This window comes from Monodelphis domestica, chromosome 7 (genome assembly GCF_027887165.1).
Source record: "Monodelphis domestica isolate mMonDom1 chromosome 7, mMonDom1.pri, whole genome shotgun sequence".
Classification (NCBI taxonomy): domain Eukaryota; kingdom Metazoa; phylum Chordata; class Mammalia; order Didelphimorphia; family Didelphidae; genus Monodelphis; species Monodelphis domestica.
Window position 1 is genome coordinate 64,142,071 of NC_077233.1, and position 25,003 is coordinate 64,167,073.

At 39.8% G+C, this 25,003-nt stretch overlaps 1 protein-coding gene across 1 annotated transcript in view; it reads right to left on the bottom strand.

The window, feature by feature from the left end:
- Positions 1-14,733: 14,733 nt before the first annotated feature.
- The window catches only part of IQSEC1 (IQ motif and Sec7 domain ArfGEF 1), an 817,265-nt gene continuing 806,995 nt past the window's right edge, over positions 14,734-25,003 (bottom strand). The window contains 2 exon segments of the mRNA XM_007500341.3: positions 14,734-19,454; positions 20,625-20,674. Of these exon segments, the coding sequence (XP_007500403.2) occupies positions 18,870-19,454; positions 20,625-20,674 (635 nt within the window). The 3' untranslated portion in view covers positions 14,734-18,869.

The following is a 25,003-nucleotide window of genomic DNA, read 5'->3' on the forward strand; positions in this document are numbered from 1 at the left end:
ATTAACTAAAAGGATAATTTTAACTAATTAAATTAATTTTAAATATTTAAATAAATAAATAAATTAAAAATTAAATTAAATATTTAAAAATAAATAAAACTAGATTAACTAAAAAATAATACATTAGTTTATTTGATTTCAAATTGGAGGAAAGATTAGGGACTTTTCAAGTTGAAAGGGGGAGAACAAACAGGTGCAATTCTATGAACCAAGTATGTAATTAAACGAACATAGAAACAATAACTGATTGATCAGTATGTGACTGGTTTTTAGATAAGACATATGGGCTGCTTGAGATGTACAATTGTGAAAAAACTCTTTCCATCAATCTTTGGATCTGAATTCATTTCCGGTCAGCATACCCTCCTCGGTCTTTAGTTAAGGGCCTCTAAACAGCAGGTAGAGGTGGTCTAGTTTCCCAGCCAGGCAGAGTGAGGTTCAAACAATGCAATAAAGTTTTCTCCCAGTTCCTACAGTTGAAAAAATTTTTTTTTTTTGCAAGATGGAATTGTACTAGATCTATAATTGAATAGAAAGGGATCTAAGCTAGTTCCAGAGCCGAGTCACCCGGTGGGTTTAGTCTGGTTCCCTAAATTCCCACAATTGCCATCAGAATCCCCTCAGTTCCCTCAATTTCCTTCCCCCCCCTCCCCCCGCCTTGAGGAAACTCCCTCTATCAAGGCAAGTCAACACTTTCCCTGGAACTCTTCATCTCAGTCTAGAGCCTGGAGAAGTTCAATGATATGTATACTTTCCCACTCAATATGTGTTAAAAGAACTTGAACCCAAATCTTCTTGACTTTGAGATGAGCTCTCTAGTTACTACACCATGTTACCTCAAGAAACAGTTTAAAGTCAAAACTCAAAGCAAACTGATTCCTTAACTGCTTCAATATAAATTTGTCAGTGAACAGCTTTTAAAAGAATGATGGACTTGAATAGAAAGGACTGCCCTGCTGAAGATTTCCCCATCATTCCTGGAAAATCAGATCCCTTAGAAAAAAAGTGGTGCAATGCTCCCAAGTGAAGCCAGAATCGTATTAAAATATAATTGGGAAATATTTTTTAAAATAAGTAAAAATACAGTGGAACATAGCAAATGGTAATAATATATGATTATCTAAGTCAACATGTACCAGCAGGGATTCTTATGTGTGGTTTTGTGACCTCCTTCTATTTGAGTTTGACACCACTGCTTCAGAGAAGTGACTTTAGGGGAGTGCTAGACCAGAAGAGAGAAACTTAGGAGCTAGAGCAGTGGTAGGTAAGATCAAGGCAGCTAGATCATGCAGTATGGCTAGTATTGTACCTGGAATCAAGAAGACTCATCTTCCTAAGTTCAAAGCTGGCCTTAAACACTTACTAAATGTGTGACCTTGGACAAGTTGCTTAACCCTCTTTGCCTCAATTTCCCCACCTGTAAAATGAGTTAGAGAGAAGGAAATGGCAATGCACTCTAGTTTCTCTTGAGGAAATCCCAAAGGGATCACAAAGTCTGATGCAACTAAACAAGTTCTGTTGGAGAGTAACCTTGCTCTTGAAGGGATGCTAGAAACTGGTTTATCTTGGTGCCTACCAAATGATTGATCCCACACTCTTTGGGGTTGGGCCTCCTGGGAGAGTTCACCCCCACAACAAAGATGACCTGGAATGATTCGGTTGCTGACACTGGAATTCCATAAGAGTTAAACCTTAAGGAGGTCATTGACAATGAGACCTATAGGACAACCAAAGTGAGGTAGATAATACAACTATCATTATCCCCATTTTACAGATTGGTGAAGCAAATCCAGAAGTGAGGCGATTTGCTCCCAGTCACATACCAAATAAGTGGATGGTGCTGAGCCCTACCTAGACTTGGCACTTCTGAATCCAGGTTGAAGTCTAGTGCCCTTTCCTCTAGAATACTCTGGGGCCTACATGGGTTTTACCTTGTGGGTTTGGAATTAAGATTTCATCAGCTTGGGGCTATAGAAATTGTGAAAACTTGCTCATCTAATACAGATCAGAAACTCGGCCTGTACTCCAGGTCTTAGGGAGGTGCTGAAGGTTTGAGTGGTTAATTACTTGCCCTTAGTTCCTCAGCCAGTATGTGTCACAAGTGGGTACAGATAGTACTGTATTCATTTTTTTCAAAGCTAACTGGAATCTTGCCCTACCAACAAAGATTTTATGATCTAAAGGTGAACTTGAAAACATGTGATACAATATGTTCATTTTTATTGTTTTTGTTTAATCATTTTAGTTGTGTCTGACTCTTCATGACCCCTTCATGGCCAAGACACCAAGTGGTTTGCCATTTCTTTCTCCAACTCTTTTTACAGATGAGGAAACTGAGGCAAAAGGTGACTTGTCTAGGGTGACCCAAGCTAGTAAGTGTCCGAGGGTGGATTTGAGTCTTCCTGACCCCAGGCCTGGCACTTTTATCCTCTGTCACCCATTTTACAATAATGTTAATATGATTCTTGCCCCTTGCACATTAGTCTCAGGCACAGGTTTTCTTGGTAAAATGTGTAGGTACAGAGAGTTACTTGTGAATTAAACCTGTACCTTCTGTCTTAGAATCAATGATGTGTTTCAGTTCCAAAGCAGAAAAGCTATAAGGGTTAGGCAATGGGAGTTAAGTGACTGGACCAGAATCACATACCTAAGAAGTGTCTGAGGACATATTTGAACCCAGGACCTCCAGTTGCCAGGTCTGACTATCTACTGAGCCACCCTGCTGCTCCTCTAATATATATTAAAAAAAAAAACAAAAACAAAAACCTCTTGCTGGTTTAAAAATCTAAATGTACTGAGAGGCACTATTCATATTCTGCTCATGGTTTATATGTGTGATTCACAAAGTGAGCTGTCATAGATGTTAGACAACCAGAGAAATCAGTCCCGCTGCCTGCCTTTCCGAGGGGACATCCTATTAAGCTGTCAGAATTGTGAGCTGCCAGTGGTTAGCAAATTAGTCTGAAGCAGCCACTTTCTAAAATAGAACAAAAATGTCAGAAGAAACCTTTCTCCTCGTGGAGGTCGGATCTCTTTATTCCTACATCATCCAAACAGGTGAGTATATACACATGTGGGCTGTGTCATCTCCCTGGTGATGCTGTGAGCTCTCTGCTCATTCCCAGAGCACCTCAGTTACTATGGAAACAGCAGGAGAGGAGCTGGACCACAAGCTCCAGAAAGCCACAGAGGCAGTAATGGAGTCACATTCCTCAGCATGTTCTGGAATCTACACCAGATCCTGAGGAAGGAAAAAGACCTTGTTGCCACAATAGCACACGTGTGTCTGGCACTTTCCAAGGCTTCCTCTTACTGGATTTCCAGCTTGTTCCTAGGAATGCTGTGACACCAGTAAGAAGTGGGAAAGAGTAGAAGAGTGCTAACCACCAGTGACAATTCTGCTCACAGCTAGGGCAATAGGGAGAGATGTATATGCACCCACACATATGCCTGCATATTAATATAACCAATATCAATATAGTCATATAATATGTGTACCAACTACTATTAATATAAGAGTAAATAGTATCATGTAGAATTAATATATTAATATATTGACCTAGTATATATATACATATTTGTGATTATATACAAATATATACATATACATGTATACACATACACACATATATTACATTGGGGAGGACAGAACACACATATTGATTATATATTATATTAATTATACTATGTTACATTACTTGTATTATATTAGTTATATTATTAATTATGATGTTATATTATTTTAAATTAATACTGTTATATTGTATTATGTTAATTGCATTGTACTATATTATATGCTACTATATTATATTATTTTGTATTATATTAATGAATTATATGTAATATATAATTATCTAATATATCATTATATATAAAAACATTGGGGAGGACAGAACACATGAATATATGTATAATACATAATATATAAATCATATATTATATCTATAATAGAATAATCATATATGGTAATATGTTACATATAACATTGTATATATATACATATATGTGTGTATAGATATAAAACATTGTGTATGCACTAAATAAGTAAATAAATACATAAGAGACAGACCCACACTGGGCAATGGGAGCTTTGTCTTATATGGGAAGACTTTGCCCAGTGGAAGGCTCCCCCATGTCACCTCACCACAGTTACTCAGGAGGTGGCCAGGAAATGCTAAGCAATTGTTTGAAGACTTGGAGACATCTGCAACTCTTGTTACTCCAGTCTGCGGCAGAGGCATTACATTCTCTAACTGCCGCTTCTGAATTGGGGGGAAAGTGGCTCCTTTAGCTCATTTCAATAGCTGAGCGCATCAGTGAGTCAAAGATTTACCAAGTACCTACTAATATGCCAGGCACTGGGCTACGGACTGGGGATACAACGAAAGGCAAAAGCCAGTACTTTCTGTCAAGGAGCCCCCAGTCTAATGGGGGTGGCAACAAATAAACATGTATAAAAAAGCCATATATAGGGATAAATAGGAAATAATTAAGAATGGCTGCAATGGTAGCAACACTGAGAGCTTAGTCAACCAGTGACATTAGTGGAAGAGAGAGGGGTGTATTTATTATTTGTATGTGCCCTATTCATTTTCTGAGGCCTCGTTGGTGTGTGGACATATACATATGCATCTCCCCCCATGTATATATTTTTCATCCTTCATTGTAGAGGACATTCACAGGGTGATGCCTTGCCCTACATGTGAATTGGATTTCAATGAAGTATAATTGCCCAAAGTCATCAGCCTCATTCTCTCTTCCAGTCATCCAATGGCAAGACAAAAGTCAGGACAACTGGCGATGGTCTGGGATGCAGTAGATGGGTTTGGCATCTCACGTAATGACTAAATTATACCCTCCTTATGTTCCTTCAAGGGCTGTTTTTGGCATACTATCCTCAAATAATTTCACACTGCAATTCTATTTCTCCATTTTCTATATCATAAAGAATAACTCAATAATGTTTTTGCTACCCTTCTTGTCTCAACAAGATAAAAAACTTCCTTAAAACTCTGAAACTCCAAAGTCCACTTTCAAATCCTCTTCACACTGTCAATGTTACTCATTCTTCTCTCATCCCTATTTGCTTAAACTTTTCCACTTCCTTTATTTTTATACTCTTGTAGATTTTGATTAAAGCCCTTCAAAATTGCATCTTTTGTGGGGCAGCTGGGTGGCTCAGAGGATAGATGGTTAGACCTGGAGATGGAAGGTCTTGGGTTCAAATTCTACCTCAGGCACTTCCTAGCAGTACAACCCTGGAGGCGGTAACCCTCATTGCTGAGCCCTTTCTGCTCTTTTGCCTTAGTGCCAATACATAGTATTGGTTCTAAGACAGACGGTAAATGTTTAAAAAAAAAAAACAGCCCCACTTTTCTTTTTATTTTTTCAGATTCTGATGTATGATACTTCTCTTACTTTTTTCTGCTTGCTCAATTCTTCCAATTTTTATTTCTCACTCATATCCCAACTTGTCTTTAGAACTTATTTTTACCCCCATTCAATTTCTCCTTTGCAATTTTAGCACAAGTTTTTATTACACAGTACCAATTATTTGTAATACTATTGCCTCTTTGGGTTCTTTAGTTTACAAAAGCGTGGTTCATTTAAATTTCTTTTGGTTTACTTTTAATTTGCCCAAATAATTAACATCTGTTATATTGTTCACAGAAGAAAATACTGTGGCAACATAAAAAAGAGAATAGAAAATGGTCACTTTAAAGCTTTGGCAATCGACCAACTGAAAGTTAGCAGGTCCTGTAATGTGAAATCCTGGTGTTAAATGGCCCTTGGGGAAAATTGAGATTCTATTTGATTTCATTTGCAAAAATATTATCTGTGTGATTAGATTTATTCTAGTCCTATTTTAAGTGAGATGTATTCTTCTAGTATCATCATTGTAATGTTTGACCCTCCAAAAGCAGATCAGGTCTTAAAGGAAATATTTAACATTAAAGCAATATGTTTAGAAACTGCAAAAGTTAAGTTTTCTTGAAAGGTATAATTGGATCAAAATTACTCTATACTGGTCTTCAGTGCAATTGGTATAGGGTGCCAAAAATGATAAAATGAATGAAGTGATTTTCTTTGGAAGATAATTTGAATAATCGAATTGAATAGTCATTTCAATTAAATTTATGTCATTTGATGGACAATAAGTTTTGTTTCATGTTTTAAATACATGATATCATATACATCATTATTGTGTTCCTAAATTTTCTTGTATTGTGAATTTTTGGGAAACTGGATAGGACATGCTATCAAAAGGACACTGTAATTGCATCATTGAGAAATTAAACTCCGTTCGCTATGGAAGACATGAAATTATAAGTTATTGTCATAATTTAAAAACCTATCAAGAATTTCATGTCGTCCATAGCAAAAGGAGTTTAATATTTTTAGAAGAAAAAATTAATATTTTAGAAGGCAAAAAATATTTTCTGTGTGGGAAATGGAAAAAAAAAGACCCTATAAAATCCCCTTATTTGTAAATTTGCCAGGTTCCTTGGGACCATCTGTTTGGGCAATGTCATAAAACCTTATTGGCTTCCTGAAAGAATTCACTAAATGTTGTGGAATTCTAAAATAATGAGTTGGTTTAATGAGAAAATGGGACCCTCTCTTCCATCACAAACATCCCTTGCCAAGTCGAGGGAGTAATTTACAACTTTGCTTATAGTTTAGAAGTGATTTGTGATTATGAAAATTCTAAAATTATACCTGAAGTAGTACGTGTATTATTATATATACTATATATAAAAAGTATAATTTAGTTTCAACACTCTAGTTTTATAGATTTATTTTTGCCTTAAAGGATTAATATGCAGTACCCTAAGAGATGAGTACCTGTTAGCCTAGAGACATAATAACTAGCTGCTGTTTTTCTGGGTTTTTGAGTGAGCTATCATATATTCACTATCTACGTGCAATTACAGAATGTTATTATTTTCTTCATCTCTAGTGATTGATCTTTACACCAGGATGAGTTTAAAATTGAGGAGGAAAAAGGAATAAAAGGACATTTCGTGAATTTTTTGAACTTTTTGTTGTTAACTGCAATTGCAACAATACGAGAGAAATAATAATAATCACATTTACCCCTAAGCAGTGGTTAGTGAAACTGGCTATTTGAGGTAAAATTTCTTGGGTCTGTAATTTCATGTGGTTCTGAATTTTAAATTCAGGTATAAATTTCGGAATTATGATTAAATCAGTAATCCACCATAAACTTCTCAAAGGGAGTATGATCTAAAAACTGGGATGACTTTGTGCAGGTGAGGGTAGGATCCTCTTGACTCAGTTTCCCCACTGCATTATCTCCTTTTTGAAGAGGAATGTTTCTCACCTGGTTAATCCTGAGCCTGGCTATGATACCCTATGAATTATGTTGAACTTTGCTATATAATTGCCTTTCCAAAAAGTTAACTATGAGTCTTCTGAAATCAAACAGAACCCTTTATCCTGATACACCTCTGTTGTCACTCTGTGCCCTTAGCCTGAGGCCTGGAGGGCCAGTCTTGATGTTGTTACAATCATGTCCCTCCTTCCTTTCATAGCAAATCTCTCCAACTATAACAGGTAAAAGTGGAATTAAAAAAAAAATGCAACATCACATAATGAATCTTGTTGTTGCAGTGCTCTAGCACCTCCGAATCACTACCGTGGACTCACACAGAAGGTACTTTATTGGGCTGCCTGCTTCATGTTCTTCTAAAAGCTATATTTTTCACAGAGTTAGTTCCATGAAGCCTGAACTGGTTTTTATCAGAGGAATTAATTGCTGGAATGGTAATCTGATTAGATTTGGTCAAGTTTTACTAAATTATACTAAGTCTTAGCACTAGCAGACTTTAGCAGCATTACCTGGAGAATCACCATCAGTGATCTGGAGCTTGGAGGTGTTCAAGGAAATACCTCCATAAGCCTTCCTAGATCCATGCAGAGATACCTGAGAAAGGCACAGGAGGGGCTTACCAGACACTTGAAAAGAATGGACACTGCCAGAGGGCTTGCCAGCTGTTACTACAATTATCAAGTTACTGCTGAATTGGATTTCTTTTTTGATCCTAATAGTAATTTCCCTTGTTTTATTAGTTCTATGTCTGTTATGAATCTGTTACCTATTCCATAAACTGCTTATCATTTTTTCTCAGACTGATAATGATTTGGGAGTTATTTTTTAAAATTACAAGACTATCAATAGTCTCAAAAGGAGGAATTGTGGGTAGAGAGAAAGCTAAAGGAACTCCATTATGCTCCTGATCCTGCTTATATCACAACCCCCATCCTATTTGTGACCTTCCTTCCAGCTGAAACCAAAATGACAGTGCTCTCAATTATGATGGAATTATAAGAGACAGCGAATCTGAAGAAAATCTTTCCTGTTACTACCTTCCACTAACGGGCTTGTCCAATCCAGAGGTACCTTATACCCAATTCACCTTCTGCTTAAATTGAAACCTATGCAAGTTTTGTTCTTTTGTTCTTTCAGGTGTGGGTGGCAGGTAGCAAACTCAATAAACCATTCCTCATTGGTTCCTAAATTTATGTATTGAGTTTAGATTATGGTTTTGGTTTTGGTTATGGTTCCGGATCTGGTTTGTTCCAGTACCAATAATTTATCCATAGTACAGTTAGAGATTGCTTCTACTTTTCTCTGGGAGACGAGGAGTAACTGAGAAGCCACCATGGGTTCAGCTAGCAACTGAACTGGAAGGAAATGAATAGATAGAGCTAAAACCCAGATCCTCTGAGGATCTCTCTCAGTCTGCTCCATTTCTTTTTCTGCCTTAAGCAGAAGTGATGGACTTTAGCTCCATTCTAACATTCTTTTCTGGGGCTATATTGGAGGCTCCTCTGGACCCAGAATGGGTATCAATTGAGAATTTACTTCCATTCCTTTTCTAGAGAAGCTTATATGTCTTGCATCTTGCAAATTAAATAAATATTATGTATCAACAAATTTGAAAAATATATTGTCAACTTGTAGACGTCATTTTGATGGATTTCTGTGTTTATACTGAACTGTTCATTTTCCCAATAAACCATGTGCTTGCTAGTTTCATTTTAAACATCTCAAGCAAAGTGATTTATTTCATAGAGTTTAGCCCACTCAACCTTCAATCAGCCACACTCCTAAAAGATTTCAAGGCCAATGGAGGAGCATTGGCCATTAATAGATTTGAGCACGGCAATCTTGTTAACTCTACCATCATGTCTAGGAATTCACCTACAACAACAAATTTCTAGTGCTTACGTGATGATTTCTCAGCATGGACTCACTCTTAATGAATAATTACTGTCTTTCGAACACCTAAAACACTTGAGCAGGGGGCCTTAAACTTTTATGGTGTGTCACTGACCCTTCTGGTGAAGCCTATGGGCCTGGGCCTCCTTTTTAGAATATTTTTTTAAAAATTCATAATTGAGGACATTCTAAGTTTCAGTTAAGAGGTTAGTGAAAATAAATATGTATTTTTTTCTTATCCAATTTCATAGCCTCCTGGTGCTCTGACCACAAATTCCTTGGGGGCCCAGGGACACCAGGTTAAGAATTCCTTTGTGAAAGGAAGATAAAGACACGAATGAGCCAAGAAAATAAGCAAAATTAGAGCAGAATTTTGATCTAGTCTTTCTGTGAAGCAAATAAATGAGCCCATTTCAGATTGTAGATTGTTCACCTACAAGTTTGTTCTTATAAAAGTTTATTGATGAAGCAAGCACCATCTAAAACTCTCCAGATATCCTAAAGCAGCTTCCTTAATGTGGATTTCAGGTAATCACATTAACTTAATGGCATTTTCATTCATCTGCTTGCACTAAAGTCAATAAAGACGGAGCCTTATTCTTAGATGGCTGGCCACCAGAATTAGGGCCTGAAAATCTCACTCTCTGAGGAATAGCTCATAAAGATGCAAATACACCAGTTTTTTCTAAGTAGATTTGGCATGGAATATTCCTCTTCTACAAAATCCTTCAACAAATAACTGTCAGGAACAGGGTTTGGTGAAGTACAATTTATCACGCCCTTCCCCGCAGCAGCATCATTCTGACATCCAGTGAAATCAGGCCAAGTAATTGTAGAAAAGTGCTGAATTCAGCCTCTTTGTGAAAAACACTTCAGGCTCCATCAATAGTGCTCAGCAATCGGCATTAACATTTGTTGGAAAGTAATAACATTTTTTGTAATTCTCCAAGCCACTGACTATGAGCCTGCAAACCAGATAATGAAGTGAGAAGCCATGGAATTCATTTTAATGGTACGCCTACTGAGCGCCACCGCTGAAGGTGTAAAGCTGCTCATTCTTGAAAACCACTCTACATTTCAAATAGCTTAGTAATGCTCACTCAGCTTGAGTTGATAAAGAATAAAATTCACTCTACATCAAAAGTCTTTAATAAAAATATCTATCAGACTGCATCATAAATTTCTGGCACAGAGACTGTGAATGTTACTAATCAAATATATTCACTAGGAATCAAAGAAATGCAATGTATGACAAAAATTCTATCTAGATTCTTCCGGGGTGCCTTCATACAGATTGTTCTTCCCTGCCGGCACAGACTATAGAGATTTAGCATTAAATCAAACAATATTAACAATAACTCTGCTCATTATTTAAAAAGGAACTTACTCTTCTGGATGGAAACCTGGCATTCTCCAGGCTAGAATAGTAACATTTGGCATAAATTGGAAATTAATTAACATTTCCCCCTAATTGTTTCATAGGAAATACTCAAGTGAAAATTTTATGTCAGGATGCTCATTTCAACTCCTTCCTCCTTTTCTTTTTTCCATCTCATAAGTTGTGTAACATGTGGGAAGTTATTCTTCAGTCATATGATGGGCATATCTAAGGTGTTATTTCTTCAGGGTCATGTTCTAGCCTCAAAGTGTGGAAATATGTTTTGGTCCTCTTGTATTTGGTAATGAAATGGGTCAGGAGTCAGGAAAACCTGAATTTGAATCTGCCCTCAAACACCTGCTAGCTCTGTGACCTTGGGTCAGTCATTTAACTGCTATTTGCCTCAGTTTTCTCATCTGTAACATGGGGATAATAGCAGCTACCTCCTAATGTTGTGAGGATCAAATGAAATATTTGTAAAGCACTTAGCACAGTGCCTGGTACATAGTAGGTACATATATATTTGCTATCATTATCATCAGCCTGCTGAACCATCTCTTAGATGCAAGACAGACCAATAGATAAACCATAGAATGAAAACCCCAAGTTAATATTAAATTGTTTACTGTATTTAGATAGACTGCTTTAAAGCCTAGATGCTGAATCAGGAAAGTGAAGTCCAATATTCAGGTCACAGATCAATTTAATAGCATCTTTGTTTTTGCTTATTGTTAATGTTGCGCATATATCACCTATGAGGCTGCTTGCCTGCATTCCCAAGGAGCTCCAGCTGTAGAGATAGTGGCCCTCTCTATAGGGGAGTTGGGTTCCTTTGTTCTGGTAATGTATGCATAAAAGTGCTTCCCAGACTTCAATCCAAGATTGTTGGATGAGACAGCTTCCCACTCATGGTTTCCCCTCCTTCTTTGCCCATTGAACTAACTCTAAAGCTGAAATATCCCAAACTACAGCCATGGGAATCAGAAGCAACACTTTGTCTTCCCAATTAAAATGTTGGGAAGTCCAAAGCAAGAAGTAGGGAACCTGGTGACATCACCACACAAAGATAGTCTCCTACCCCTCTAATGCAAAAGGGGAAGGTTAGATGTCCCTTTGTGTTGCTAACTCCTATGAACTTATCTGAGGACCCTTGGGTCTGGCATGTGGCTTGATCATTAAGCCCTCAAAAGGACACATTCTTCCCTCTAGAAGTATCTGGGATAAAAGGACATAACACCTGTGTCCTTAGTTCTTGGTTCTTCACTGGAAATCCATCTGGCTGGAGTAGCCTTCAAGAAACTTTGTTGGTTTCCATAAGTTTTGCACATAGATTGTTTTCGGACTTCTAGAGTGCTGGAACACCCACCCATTTAGACAGTATTTGCTACTAAATGATCAAGAATGGACAAGAGAAACTCAACACCCAGACAGCCCCCCAAAATAAGCCTCTCAGACCCAGAACAATATGTACTGCCAGTCATCTGATGCCATATAGTTTGAAAATCCTCGTTCTCTTTCTTTAAAAGTCCTGTAGCTGTATTTGGAGATGGACAGTCAAGAGGGTCTTGTATCTTGACCCAGACTTAAGTTCTCTGAAGAAGTTCTGTTGTATGAATGGCAAATACTGTTTTTTCCTGATTGGAAAAGCTGCTGTTGGATATTCTTCTGTTAAGATATGCCTTATTGAGGACATTAGTTGGTTTTTCTTTCTATATATTCATGGCTAAATGCCTCCCTCATTCCAATGCTTAGCATAATTCCTTGCTTAGAGTAGGGACTTAATGTTTACTGAATTGAAAGATGAAATTCAGTTAACATGAAAACGTAAGCTTCTGACTATTGTTAACTCATTTATTAGTTGTTGGCTTTTCCTTGGGTTTGAGTGGAATGGGGATAAACACTCATTAGTTCAAACTTAGGGTTGAAGTTATGGTTCCCAGAACTCCTTTTATTGGCACAAAAGCACTATCTTTCAACGGTATAGCATCCAATTTTAAAAATGAACGGTAGCTTCTAATAAAATGCCTTACCTCAGAGTGGGAAGTAAAAACATGTTAGCTTTTCATTAAAGTAAAATGATTGAATCCGAGTCGTGAGTAGGCTTCAAGTTAACATCTAATCCTCTGTTTGGAATTTAAAGCTCTTTACAACGTGGCCCCTTCCTATCCTTCCACTCTTATACTTTACACTTGCGTCTGAGATCCAGCCACTCTGGCACACTCACTGTTTCTCTATGATATGTCATCTCCTGAGTCCATCCCTTTGCTTGGGCTGTCCTTCATGGATGGAATGACCTCTCTTCTCAGATCTCCCTTTGAGTTTCTTGAGCTTCCTTTAAGACTCAGCTCAGATTGCACCTTCCGTACCTGGTCCTCTCAGTTGCTAGTGTCTCCCTTCTTAGTTTGCCTTCCATTTACTGTCTCTATCTTGCATTTACTTAGTTTTTAACATGTCTGTGCTAGGCTGGTAACTCCTCGAAGACAGGAGCAGTTTTTGCTTTTCTTTTGGGTCCTTAGTGGTTAGCACAATGCCTGGCAAATGGTAATTGTTAAATAAATGGCTTCTTGACTTAAGTGGTATTTCTTCCTTAGAAAGCCCTTTTCTAGGACAGTTGTGAGGCTGTAAACCCAATCAAGACTGAATAAATCAAGCAAAAATATAAATGAATAAGACAATGTCTGGTACTTATTACATTATAAATCTGAATTGCAGTTAAATCTACTTTATTTCTTATCACTCATGGCAATATTTGTGCCCTGAATTCAATTCTAGTTTCTATTCTCCTCCAAGAGCAGTTGGGTGTTTAAGATGTCTAGAGAAGCACTGTTAACTAGGAGTCAGAATCCATGGGTATGAGTACTGGCTCCACTGTTTACCAGCTATAGGATCTTGGGTAAAGCTCTTAATTTCTCAGTTTCCTCATCTGTAAAATGAAGCTAATAATATCTGTGGATTACCTGAGATTCAAATGAGTTAACATGGAAAATATTTTGTAGCCTTAAATTGCTACCTGCACGAGTCTTTGATATGATAGGTTTTGTTAAAAAGCATTCTCCAAAGACTTCTCTTGATTTTGTTTACTTGATCTTCTAGGTCTGAGATTTGTAACCAAAGGGATCTATGGCTAGATTTCAGGGAGCCTGTGAAATATATATCCCCAATTAAAATTTTTTAATAGTTGTATTTCACTATTATTGGTTTCCTTGGTAATCCTATGCATCTTATTTTATGCATTCAAGAATGTTGTTTTATGAAGTTCATGGGTTTTACCAAACTTTCAAAGGAGTACAAGACAAAAATGGTTAAGAAACCATGTGATTTACACCAAAGCTTTAAAAAAGGGAGGCAATTTCGATATCAAGTCAGGGTAACACAATATTACATGGCAAAATTATTTTTCTACCCATGAATTGTTCACATTGGCCAGCAGTGAATACTGCAAAGCTCTCGCAAAAGAAATCCTAGAGGAAAGAAGCAAAATATATTTGTTTCAGCTTCGTCTGTATACTTAGTTTAAATATGTTAAATTCTTTCTCCAAATTGGTTCACTATGGCTTCCAGAAAGGTTCCTCTGCCATGAGCACCTTTGAAATGATTGAATGTTTGCTAAATAGAGATGAACTGGTACACACATATATCAGTCAGGAAGGTCTGAATAATTCTGCCAAAGTTCAGCTCTTTCCAAAATCCTGTACATTCATGGCCATTTCCCAGTTCAATTAGATAAAATGAAACAGTCCTTATCAACCTATGAAAACAGAGTTGTATCTGTGGATGATGTGCCTTCTCTGATGTAAGACGGAGATAGATTTTCACAAGATATTTACTTCTAAAGCTTTTATGCAGGATAACAAAATTGAATGCTGTTTAAAATAAAGTATTAGCCCATTTGTAGTCTCCTCTTGACTGTCACACGGAAAATAGAATTGTCAGTCATGACTGACTCACAAATTCAGTTTGTCATGTATCTTAGCCACTTGCCAATACCACCCCTAAAGCAATGAAAGCCAATCCAATGTTTTCAATGAGCTAAACAAAATATAGAGATAACACTTCACTTAGTTAATAATTGAATTGCTGGATATTTCAGAAGAATTAAGAAACAAAGTGTTTTAAATGATTTATTTGATTTTTTCACATGATCACAGTTATAGTTTTACACTGATAGGGTCTGTTACTACTTACAGACAGAATGCATATTAAAACGAAAGCACTCCTTTCCTCTCCAGAGTTACACAGTCAATGAATGGGTTTCTGGGCCTCAATAGAGCAGAAGCTTCTTTTGAGCAAGATGGCCTTGGAAGTCTTTTAACAGTCTGCATTCAAGATCTAGTTCTAACAAATTTTAATATAGTTCAAAGCTGAATTATGGTGCTTAAGAGGAGATAGGTACTGTATATAACCTCAAAATGAATGCAGACTTAAGAGTAATACTAATTTACACACTATGTACAAGTTGAGAGAATTATCTATTCCTCCTACTTGGTCCCATTTTCACCACCCCATTTCACTCAAAGTAATCTTATAATTGGTTCCTTTGTTATTGTTGTTAATATATATACAATTACTCATTTTTCAGGCAGAAAGGGTGATGGTATTTTACAACGAAAATAGCATGCTTAAACTGTAAAAAACACAGCTTCATATGGAACGGCAAGTCAACATGTAGAGAGTCATTGTTTAAATATTTGCCAACTGTCTTTTTAGCTCATTTTAATGAGAAACAAGAGGCTTCTGCTGCATGCAGTTCATGATGGGAAAAAACTACACTGGATGTCTGATTACTTTTTAGCAAGACGTACATTATATTAGGACAAACTTTATTTTTTACATTGATGTACATTTCATTCATAAACTTAAAAAAATACAAATACATTATTTGATTGTTGTCCCAGAAAAGATTTTTTTTTTGTTACCAGCTGTTTTCCTTAAGGGTCTTGCCATGATGTTGATTATATGATCGCACCAATTCATGGGATTTGAAAAATGATACTAGTGTGTCCTGACTTGACTTCTTCAATAAGCATGACTAGAATCATCCCAACAGCCAACTCAGCCTCAAAATGAGAAAATTTTTACAGACCAACTCATCAATGTCCTATCTTCCTATTCAAGGCAAAGACGGATGGTATTTCCACATAAGTACTAATCTGTGATTTATTTTGACATGTTGGAATGCAATTCTATAAAAGCAATGGTGTCCCAAAGACCTCTGTGTGACATCTGGGAAAGTAGTTTGTTAGCATTCATTACTTCCTAAAGTAAAAACAGGAGGCATAACTCTGATCTTCTCACTCTGACAATAATACCTATAAAAAAAAATTTTCTAGTCTTGAGCTTATAAAAACACAAATGGCACAAAGTCTGTTTCCCTGTTGACCCAAATCTTGGGTAAGATTGGAAACACAAAGATGAAAAGTTCAGATGCTTTTTTGTGAAAGCTTCAGGGGAAGGATAACTGTTTAACCCATGTTGGTCATATTTCTCCTCTTAAGGCTTTTGAATGATCGTCTCCTGGCAGGTTCCTCCCTAGCACAAAGCCTAGACTCACGCTTTATATGCAGAACTTCAGAACACACATCAAAGTTTGGGGATACAGACGATCACAAAAAACTCAGAACAACAAAGACAACTCCAGCACCATGATGCAGAAGTATCCTTTGGTTAAGGGGAATGGACATCGGTGGAGGATAGGATTTATTTTTGGTTTTGTTGGTTTGTTTTTTTTTACTGATGCCACTTGAGAAAGAACAATGTTGTACCCAAAGTTTCATATCTTTTCTGGAACAACCTAGAAGTTACAATTAGACTCTACCATTGGTACAGTGGGATGAAGAAAAGCCTACATATTTTAATATGTTATCACTTTACTTCAACTAATTTTCAACAGTAAACACCAATATATTTTGAAAATATACAATATGTAGAGTGTAGCCTCACACCATTAATGTTAGATGACATGCAATACAGTTCTTATTTCCCTTATCATAACAACATCCTTTCACTTGCAAGAACAGAGAGCCTCAAGGGAATTTGGACAAGTTCAACTTTCAGGTAAATGGGACAATCTTGGAAGAGTTAATTAATGGCAACTGAATAGCCTCCCAACTCAGCCCAAACTAAATCTTGAGGACACGTGTACCGCTCTTTTCACAAAAGGGCAGTTTGGAGAAGATGGCAAAGAAAGAAGTATTACACACATAGGAAAACGAGAGTGGGCAGATTTAATTTTTTTTAAAGGCTAAACTCTAGATTGTTAATCTTCCTAGAGAACAAACAACATCAAAGTGCTCAGTTTGCAGTTTTGCTGATTTTGTGATAGCAATGGTATGAAAAAAGGGGTGAGGAACCAACAAAAAAGCTGGAGGAATCAACAAATGCCTCCCACACCTGAGGATGACCCAAGTGACAGGAACCAGGAACTTTTCGACACAGAAGGTTTCACTCTTCTCCTTTGGGTTGCCTCAGCACCAGCCCCTGCCACCGGCTCCTTTGTATGTTCCCCACATTTCCACAGAGGGACTTCTCATCCTCCCCACTTTTTCTTTCTTTTTTTAAAAGGGGTCTTGCATTTTAGCTGGTGCCATGGGGGTAGTTCTTGTTTCTACTGCTTAGGTGTAAAGGACTTGCAGCTGTGGAGGCTGAAACTACAAAGTAGGTGCCATGTTTGACTCAGTATAGAATCTGGATGTGCGGAATCTCGGACAGATTAGCAGATGGCATCATTACAACACAGAAGCAACAACAGCACAGCTTGATCTCATGTGATGTCTTTGCAGCTAACCAGACTATGAGAGAGAGGCAGGGGACACTCAGCCTGCTGAGTACTGGGTACTTGTCAGCTAAGAAGTCAGATGGGTCACAATGATGAAACAGGTGTTTTGCTAGCACATGGCTACATGGAATTACAATTGTTATTAAAAAAAAAACACCACCCTATAATGCTAAACCCTAAAACAAATGTCCTAGAGCAGGGCTCTAGGGGCATCTCTGCCCAATGCAATTGGAAACAAAATGAGTAAGTTATGGTGTCAAGGAAACAAGGATGAGTGTCTGTCATTTTCATGTTGGAGATGGATCTTTCTGCCATGTCTACGGGCACCTCTCACATGACTGAATTTTGTGTTCAATAAATCAAATACATAAAAAAATGTGGATCATGTAAATTCACAGTTATTACAGCCTTTAAAGTGTCTAAGGAGGTTTGTAACCAATGTTCTAAGACAACCGAAGCTGAGCCGGTCATCCTGGGTTGCTACTGTAGAGTTTACGGCATCTTAACTAGTTTTGCTTACCTGAAATACCAGAGCAGTTATAATACTGGTTACTTAGGATATTATTATTAATAAAATAAGGATTTATACAAAGCAATATTGGACTTAAACAGTTAGATGCTATGTTAACTTGGCACATTCAGTAATGATTGCTTAGAGATCTTCTTGAGTCCCGAAGGGGACTTTTCTTTCTCTCTCTCTTTCTCTCTCTCTCTCTCGCTCTCTCTCTCTTTTATGAAAATACTGAAACATTTGAAATTTGTTTCTAGCATTTAAGTTTTTGGCCTAATCTCTCACATACTACTCAGCTAGGGTGCTGTCTATCAAGTAAGTGGAAATTCCTTGTAAAGTCTATATTGCTAAGTTTTGTGAACTGAAAAGTTTGCTTTCCACGCACAAACGTTACCTATACAGTGTGTATGTATATATATATATATATATTTATATATATTTATATTATATAAAGTTTACTTACGTACTTTCATCAACCATATCAGGTCTACTTAATTTTTTGCCCATTGTCAATAAAAGAGCAAGAATGTAACAAGTTGTGTGTGCGTGTGTTGTGTGTATGGAGCATATTTCTTCTGTTTTTAGGTTGGGTTTTCATAGGCCTATAAAACCAACAAGGGCCAGGGAGCTGGGGGCGGTTGAATATCTACGGGGCAGGTGGCACCATTTCAAGGCCGACTGACGATGGCCCTCCCAAAGGTGGAGGTGAAGTAAGCCCGGGGTGACAAGGTTAAATTCAAAGGAATTTCATTTCCTAAAATGGAAGCCTTGTGAGCTTTTGGGATTCAATCATATTGTCTTGAGTCCAGGGCCAGGGAAAAAATAAAAGAAAAGAAAACCGACCCACCCTGGATTTGCTATGCTGCTGGCTGCCTACTGGGTGTGCCTCTGTGTCCGAGATGGGCGCTGCAGTCCCCAAGGGGTCCCGGGACCCCCTTTCCCATCCCCCCCTGGCTACCTAGACGATTGTGCTGATGCCGCTGTGTTTGGGCTTCGTGCTGGTGGGAGGAGGAGGGGCAGACTGCTGCCCGTGGTGGTGCGCTGTGTGCCCAGAGTGGGCCGAGTGCCCGGCGTGGGATGGGGGCAGCGAGGGGTGGGTGTGTGGGGGATGGGCATGGGCCACATAGGGCGGGTGGGGGGGATGCCCCCCGTGGGGGCCGTGGTGGTACTGGTGTGCGTGCTGAGTGTGCTGAGGCGGGTGGTAGTGGTGGTGGTGGTGGTAGGGGGGTGGGTTCTGCTGCAGGTGGCAGTACTGGGCATGGTGCGTGTGCACCTGGGCTTGGGTCTGTCCCTCCGAGGGGCCCTGGTGGTGGCTGCTGGAAGGATGGGAGGCATGTTGCTGATGGGAGATGCCTGGGGGGTGAGGAGGGGGCGGTGGAGGGCCTGAGAGTGGGTGGGCCTGAGGAGGCGGCTTCCCTCTCTTACTACCGAACAGGGAGCCTAGGAGGGAAGAAGAATTAGGCATGGTCTGGTGTGGGCGAGATGGACACTCTCGGGTTGATGTAGCTCTTCGGCGCATGTGAGGACTGCTAATGATGGACCCCTAAAAAGGAAATTCATAGAAATAAAAATTAAAAGATCTTAAAGTATTTCTGTCAGAATGAAAAAAAAAAGTTAAAATGTAAACAACTGGTCATTCTGCCTCAGTTTAGCTGCCTGGCTCTAGTCAGTGAGGTGTGGGGGGAGGCCAACGCCTCCTCTAAGACACGTGGCCAGTAGGAAGGTGGGACCCCGCGGGCACATGGGGCTTGGCTTCTAGAAGAATTTCCGGAAGTTGAGAAAGTGCTGACTTAGGGAATCTTCTCCTGACCATGGGGATGGGGGCGGGGCTAAGAGAAATGAACCGGAAGAACTGAAATCTGTCTCAGGCCTTCCGCCAGGGCCTCCTCTCACTGCAGGGGGTCAGTCCCTGGGGTTCTCCTTATTGGCCCAGTCACCCCAGCCCGGCCTTTACCGGTCTATCTCTTCTCAGGTTTGGGGGGGACACGGGACACTCTAGTTCCGGGCCTGCTAACTAACTTGGGTTGCAACTGGAACGTCCCTACGGCGACCCCAACAACAAAAAAAGGGAAGGAAGGCTCTGCAAGCTGAAGTTGACATGAACAGTAAATAGAAATGATCTGAAGATGAATGAAATCTCATGAAATCCACATTGAGTTCCTCAGTCTCATTGGCTTAGCTCCTCCCACACCCTCGCTATGCAATTCCATGGCGTCATGACTGCAGACACGGAGCGGTTTCCACGCCAGACTAAGCAATGGAGATGGGTGAGCATGGAAGTTAGAGATCAGCTAAAACATCCAAGTAGCGAGAACAAGGGGCGAGTGGCCTGTGAGCTGGGGCTGTGGGGGCACGGGGAGCAGGGAGGACAATGGCAAAGGGGCAGGTGCTCATGAACCATGCTTGTGGGGACCCGGGGGAGGGAGCTGAAACCAAAACACAAAACCAACACAACCCAGGTTTCATCAAAAACAAGCTGGAAAGTGGCGCTGGTATTTTTGGAAGCTTTGTACCAGGACGGAGTGAGAGGCCCGGGCATGCACTTGATCTTAGGCAGGCAGGTTGTTAAGAGGGCTATGTGTGTGTGTATTTATACATAGATATATATTTTTATGTATATATAAGAGGAGCAAAAAAAATACATGTATATAAAATAAAGGTTGGAAAACGCACATCATCACATCCAGCTAGACATCAGGCGCTTCCTACTTACTTCCATATTGCTGTCTAGCGATCCTGCACTGCTTCGACGCCCACGCTTCCCTGCCCAGAACATGCAATACCAGAGGTTAGAGACCGGACACAAGACCTGGCTGAGCAATTTCCTCTCTAGGCCTGAGCTGGCGTTGCTACAGGAGCCTCTAAGCGCGACTAGGGAGGGTCTCGGGCTACGGAATGGGCGGGCACCGACAAGCTCAGCTTCGAGAAGGCGCCCAGCTGTGGGCCACTGGGGCCCGCATCTGGGTCCAAGGGGAGGAGGAGGCTCAGTGGAGAAGCAAATAGCCATTCGGGTGCAAAAAGGTATTTAAGAAAAAAAAAACCACACACATATAAACAAAAAGAAAAAACAAAACACAGCCCCAATTTAAAGACCGTCTCCTATACTCCAATTCCAGTCTCTCCAGAGTGGGCACAGTGGGGGGAAGGAATCCAGTTCTGCCCAGATTCTAAAAAAAAGTAAAGACCATCTTCCCCCAGAGGCCAGGAACATCTGCTTTTCTCAAGGATTTCTGGGCAATTGAGGAGCTTGCAGGTACTAGTTGAGATGGGGACCCGAGGCAGAGACCCCCATGGAGATGGGGAAGAAAAGTGAGGCTTCTTTGGAAACTAAAAAACAAAAGCAAAAAACGTCTGTGAAGCTCCTGAACCTCAGTGGATCTCATATATCTTTTTTTTTTGGGGGGGGGGGATGGTTAGGAAACTAAACTTTTTTTTTCTTTTTGAAAATTTTTAGACCAGCCCAAATAGCAAGTGTCCTTTGTGATGACTCTGTGGTGTATGCATGGTTGCGCAACATGGATAGACATGACCTTGTGTGGTCCAAGTTGGCCATCTGGGAAGATGGTAAAGTAGATATGGAAACCAGGATCGTGTAGATCTGTTGGGGGACTTTCAGGATAAATATCCTTTGCATAAGGTCCTCTGAGCCCTTAGCCTTTTCTTTTTCCACCCTGTTTCATGGTGTCTATCTCTTTAGATCAGGCCAATTGAATAGAGGCTTTGATAACTGGAAATACTTGAGCTAAACTGAGACTTCCACTTAGCCTTACCTATTGCCACTCTCAAAGCTGAAAATTGTGAAGGTGGAACTAGAAAGGCTCTAGGAGGAAGGCTCCAGGAGGAAGGCCCTGCTCCTTCTAACAAGGGAATGGAGTGGGTGAGATGTCCTCAGCATCTAACTCTGAAACACCTGGGGTACAGGGAGGCTAAAACTTTGGCACTTTTTTCTTAGCTCAGAAAAACCTCCAAGAAAACTTATCCATCTCGTCCCTTCCTAACCAAACTGAGAGGGGATTCTCTCTTTATACAATTTGAGCACAAACTAGAGGGTAGGAAATGTATGTAGCGTCTCTCCTTCTCACACCCAGCCCTACTGTGGCCTAAGAATGTGCCCCTGAGTCAATAGCATAAATTTAGTAATCTGCAACTAAGCACACTCACTCCACAAAGAAGCCTTTAAAAAAAATATGGGCCAATCTGAGCCACATGTGGTCTGGGAGATAAGAAGGAGATCTTTCTCTGGGCAAAGGGTCCTTCCAGGTTTTTCTCTGACTCTGCTTGGGTCCCAAAGAGGTAAGGAAAGTGCTCCTTAGCTTTCTGAAACTTCCTGATCTTTACTGCCTGTCTTTGCAAGGAAAGTATCCCTACAGAAAATGGTCTGCTTTAGTCGAACAGGTAGCTTTGCTTATGTGCTCATTGTGGTCAAGAGTTGACAAGTGTCCATTATACAAACCAAGGCCTGAAATTAGGAGGTTATCATGGAAGCTTATTTCTTCTTTCAAAAAATTTTCCTTCCCTTTCAGTGTTGATGAATTCTTTGGGACACAGAAGTTTATCTGTTTCTTCTTCAAAATATTTATTAGACTTTCCTTCATGTCTTCAAGCCATGTGCAGATTCAGTTGCCAGTCTGTTGTTAGGTATATCATTGGGGATGGCCTTTTTGAGGCAGACTTTTCACAGCCGAGGAGTAAAAACATATTCACAATTCATGCATAGCAGTATGCATGCAGAAATTTAGACATATATGTCTATGCATATACATAAAGAAAAATACATACTTGTTATACTTGTATTCTCTTTTTCTTTCCCTTTCCCTCTCTTTCTCTCTGTCCCTCGTCCTCCCTCTCTCTCCTCTCTGTCTTTGCCTCTTCTACTTCCTTCCCTCCCTCCCTCCCTCTCTTCTTCTCCTCTCCCTCCCTTCCTCCCTCTTTCTCTCTGTCTCTCCCTTCTTCCCTTTCTATCTCCCCCCCTCTTCCCATCTCTCTCTCTCTCTCTCTCTCTCTCTCTCTCTCTCTCTCTCTCTCTCTCACTCTCTCTCCTTAAGATATTACATGTGTGTACACACCTCAACCTAGATAGATGTCCACAACTTAAGAGTCAAATGTCACTGATTTCATACCAGGCCCTCATTGTTGGATGTCTGTCCTTGGAGGCAGATGTAATACCAGTACCCAGGTTTTCTGGTCATCCAGAAGACCACAGATACTTCTTTTCAGAGCCTGGTGCATAGTAGGTATTTAATGCTGAAGAAAGGCTTAAGAATCACATAGACATCACCCTATTGGCCAACAACCCCCAGGGGATCTGGTCCATGACCCTTTTCAGGACTTCATTGATCAGCGTACTGACCAGTCTGAAGAATTCAGCAATAGCCCTGTATTGCTGCTGGCCACATGCAAACTATTTTCTGATGTGGGTGGGTAGGGAGCCTCAGTCTCCCTTAGTCTAGGCACGTGCCTTAGAACATTGCACCAACTCTGAGTATGAGTTCATGTGTGATGTCTTGTACAGGCTTTACAAGATGGTTATCAGTCCATGGCAGGTCTGGAAAGACCTTTTCAAAGACTTTAAATAATGTTTATCTTCTACTGAGTAAAGAGAAGTTCAGGGAAGGTGGGAAGCCAAGCCTCCAGTCAGCATCTTGATCTCTTAGAATCCTCAAGGTCAGCAACAGGAGATAGGCTTCTGTAACTGGACGGACCTTAGCTGTATCTGGTAGGGTGATATATGGAGGAGACCGAAGGATGTCCTCCTCACCGAGGGAAAGCCGAAGCTGTAGCCATCTTCACTCCTTAGCGGGGCACACTTTGTAAGCAGAGATGGGGTAACACTTCTCAGAGCTGAATCAAATCCTCAGCTTGGTCTTCTTAGAGTTTTTCAGTGTCACCACAGGAATGAGGATTGTCAATCTACTTTTGAGATGCAGATATTAATCTGTTTTTGCAGATAATGATGTAGAAGTCAGAGGACTTGAAATTCCTACTTTGAGGAAGTTTCTCTTCATTCCTCCACTTTAGTTTTCTTGTCTAGGAAAAAATGGGCAGCCTTGAGATGTAACGATGTTTGCTTTATTTATACTGGAGGAGCTAGGAGCCACTCTACTCAGGGGAAAGCCAGTCTGGGTAGCTTTGGCTAACAGTCACTTAGCAAGGAGAGCCTTTTAGCTGTTCATACTAATATAGTATTTTTTTTTCTGAGAATCTTAACACTCTGTGTGAGGCTATGAGGTAATATAGAACAAGGAGGTGACATGTTTTGGGTCTTTGAGGATTTTAGCTTCCTGCCTGGTCATTTTTATAGTCTTGTCCTTCTCCAGGAGAGATTTCAAAGGTGTCTTTCACATTCCAGAAGTTGAAGATTCCAGAGGAATACATATTGTCCAAGGCAGCCTCAGTGATCTTTTTTTTGGCAAAATGGCAGTACGATTTTTAAATCTATCTCCTTTTGGGTATCAGGGTATCCTCCTGATATATGCCTCTTAGGTTCTTCCTCTTATGAATAAATCTAAATGACTATGCGCACCTAACCTAGACCTCTCCTTCTACCCTTTGCTAAGGGTGAATGGAATAGAGAAGTTACTAAAACCTGTATCTTAAGAGGTTCCATGTTTGTCCTTTCAGGTTTGTAGAGGGTTCTGGATCTAAATTAATGGCCCCTTTTAACTCAGGATTTTAATATTACTGCTATTATTAATTATAATGATAATAAAAGGGTGCCAACATTCCTTTATTTTCTTTAATCTAAGATATAATTTAAAAAGTCACAACCCTGGCCTTAATCCTTTTCATTGTATAGAATCAAGATATATATCCTCTGACCCCAAATTCTGGCTTCTGAACTATCCTGAGGGGCTCTCTGACCCCGAGTGTCTGGTCACTGGGGAGGTGGGAAGTTTTATAGTTAAGATGTAGATGCTCCAGACTAAGCCTCTTTGTGGTACTTGGTTCTGGAAAAGAATGGTCAGAGTCCAGAGGTCTTATGGTGGGAAGCACCCTACCAGCCTGGGAAAAGAGCTGGGCCTCAGAGACCTGGAGCTGACTTTTAGCTTAATTTGTATGACAAGATCTGGACAAGAGCACAAGCATACTTAG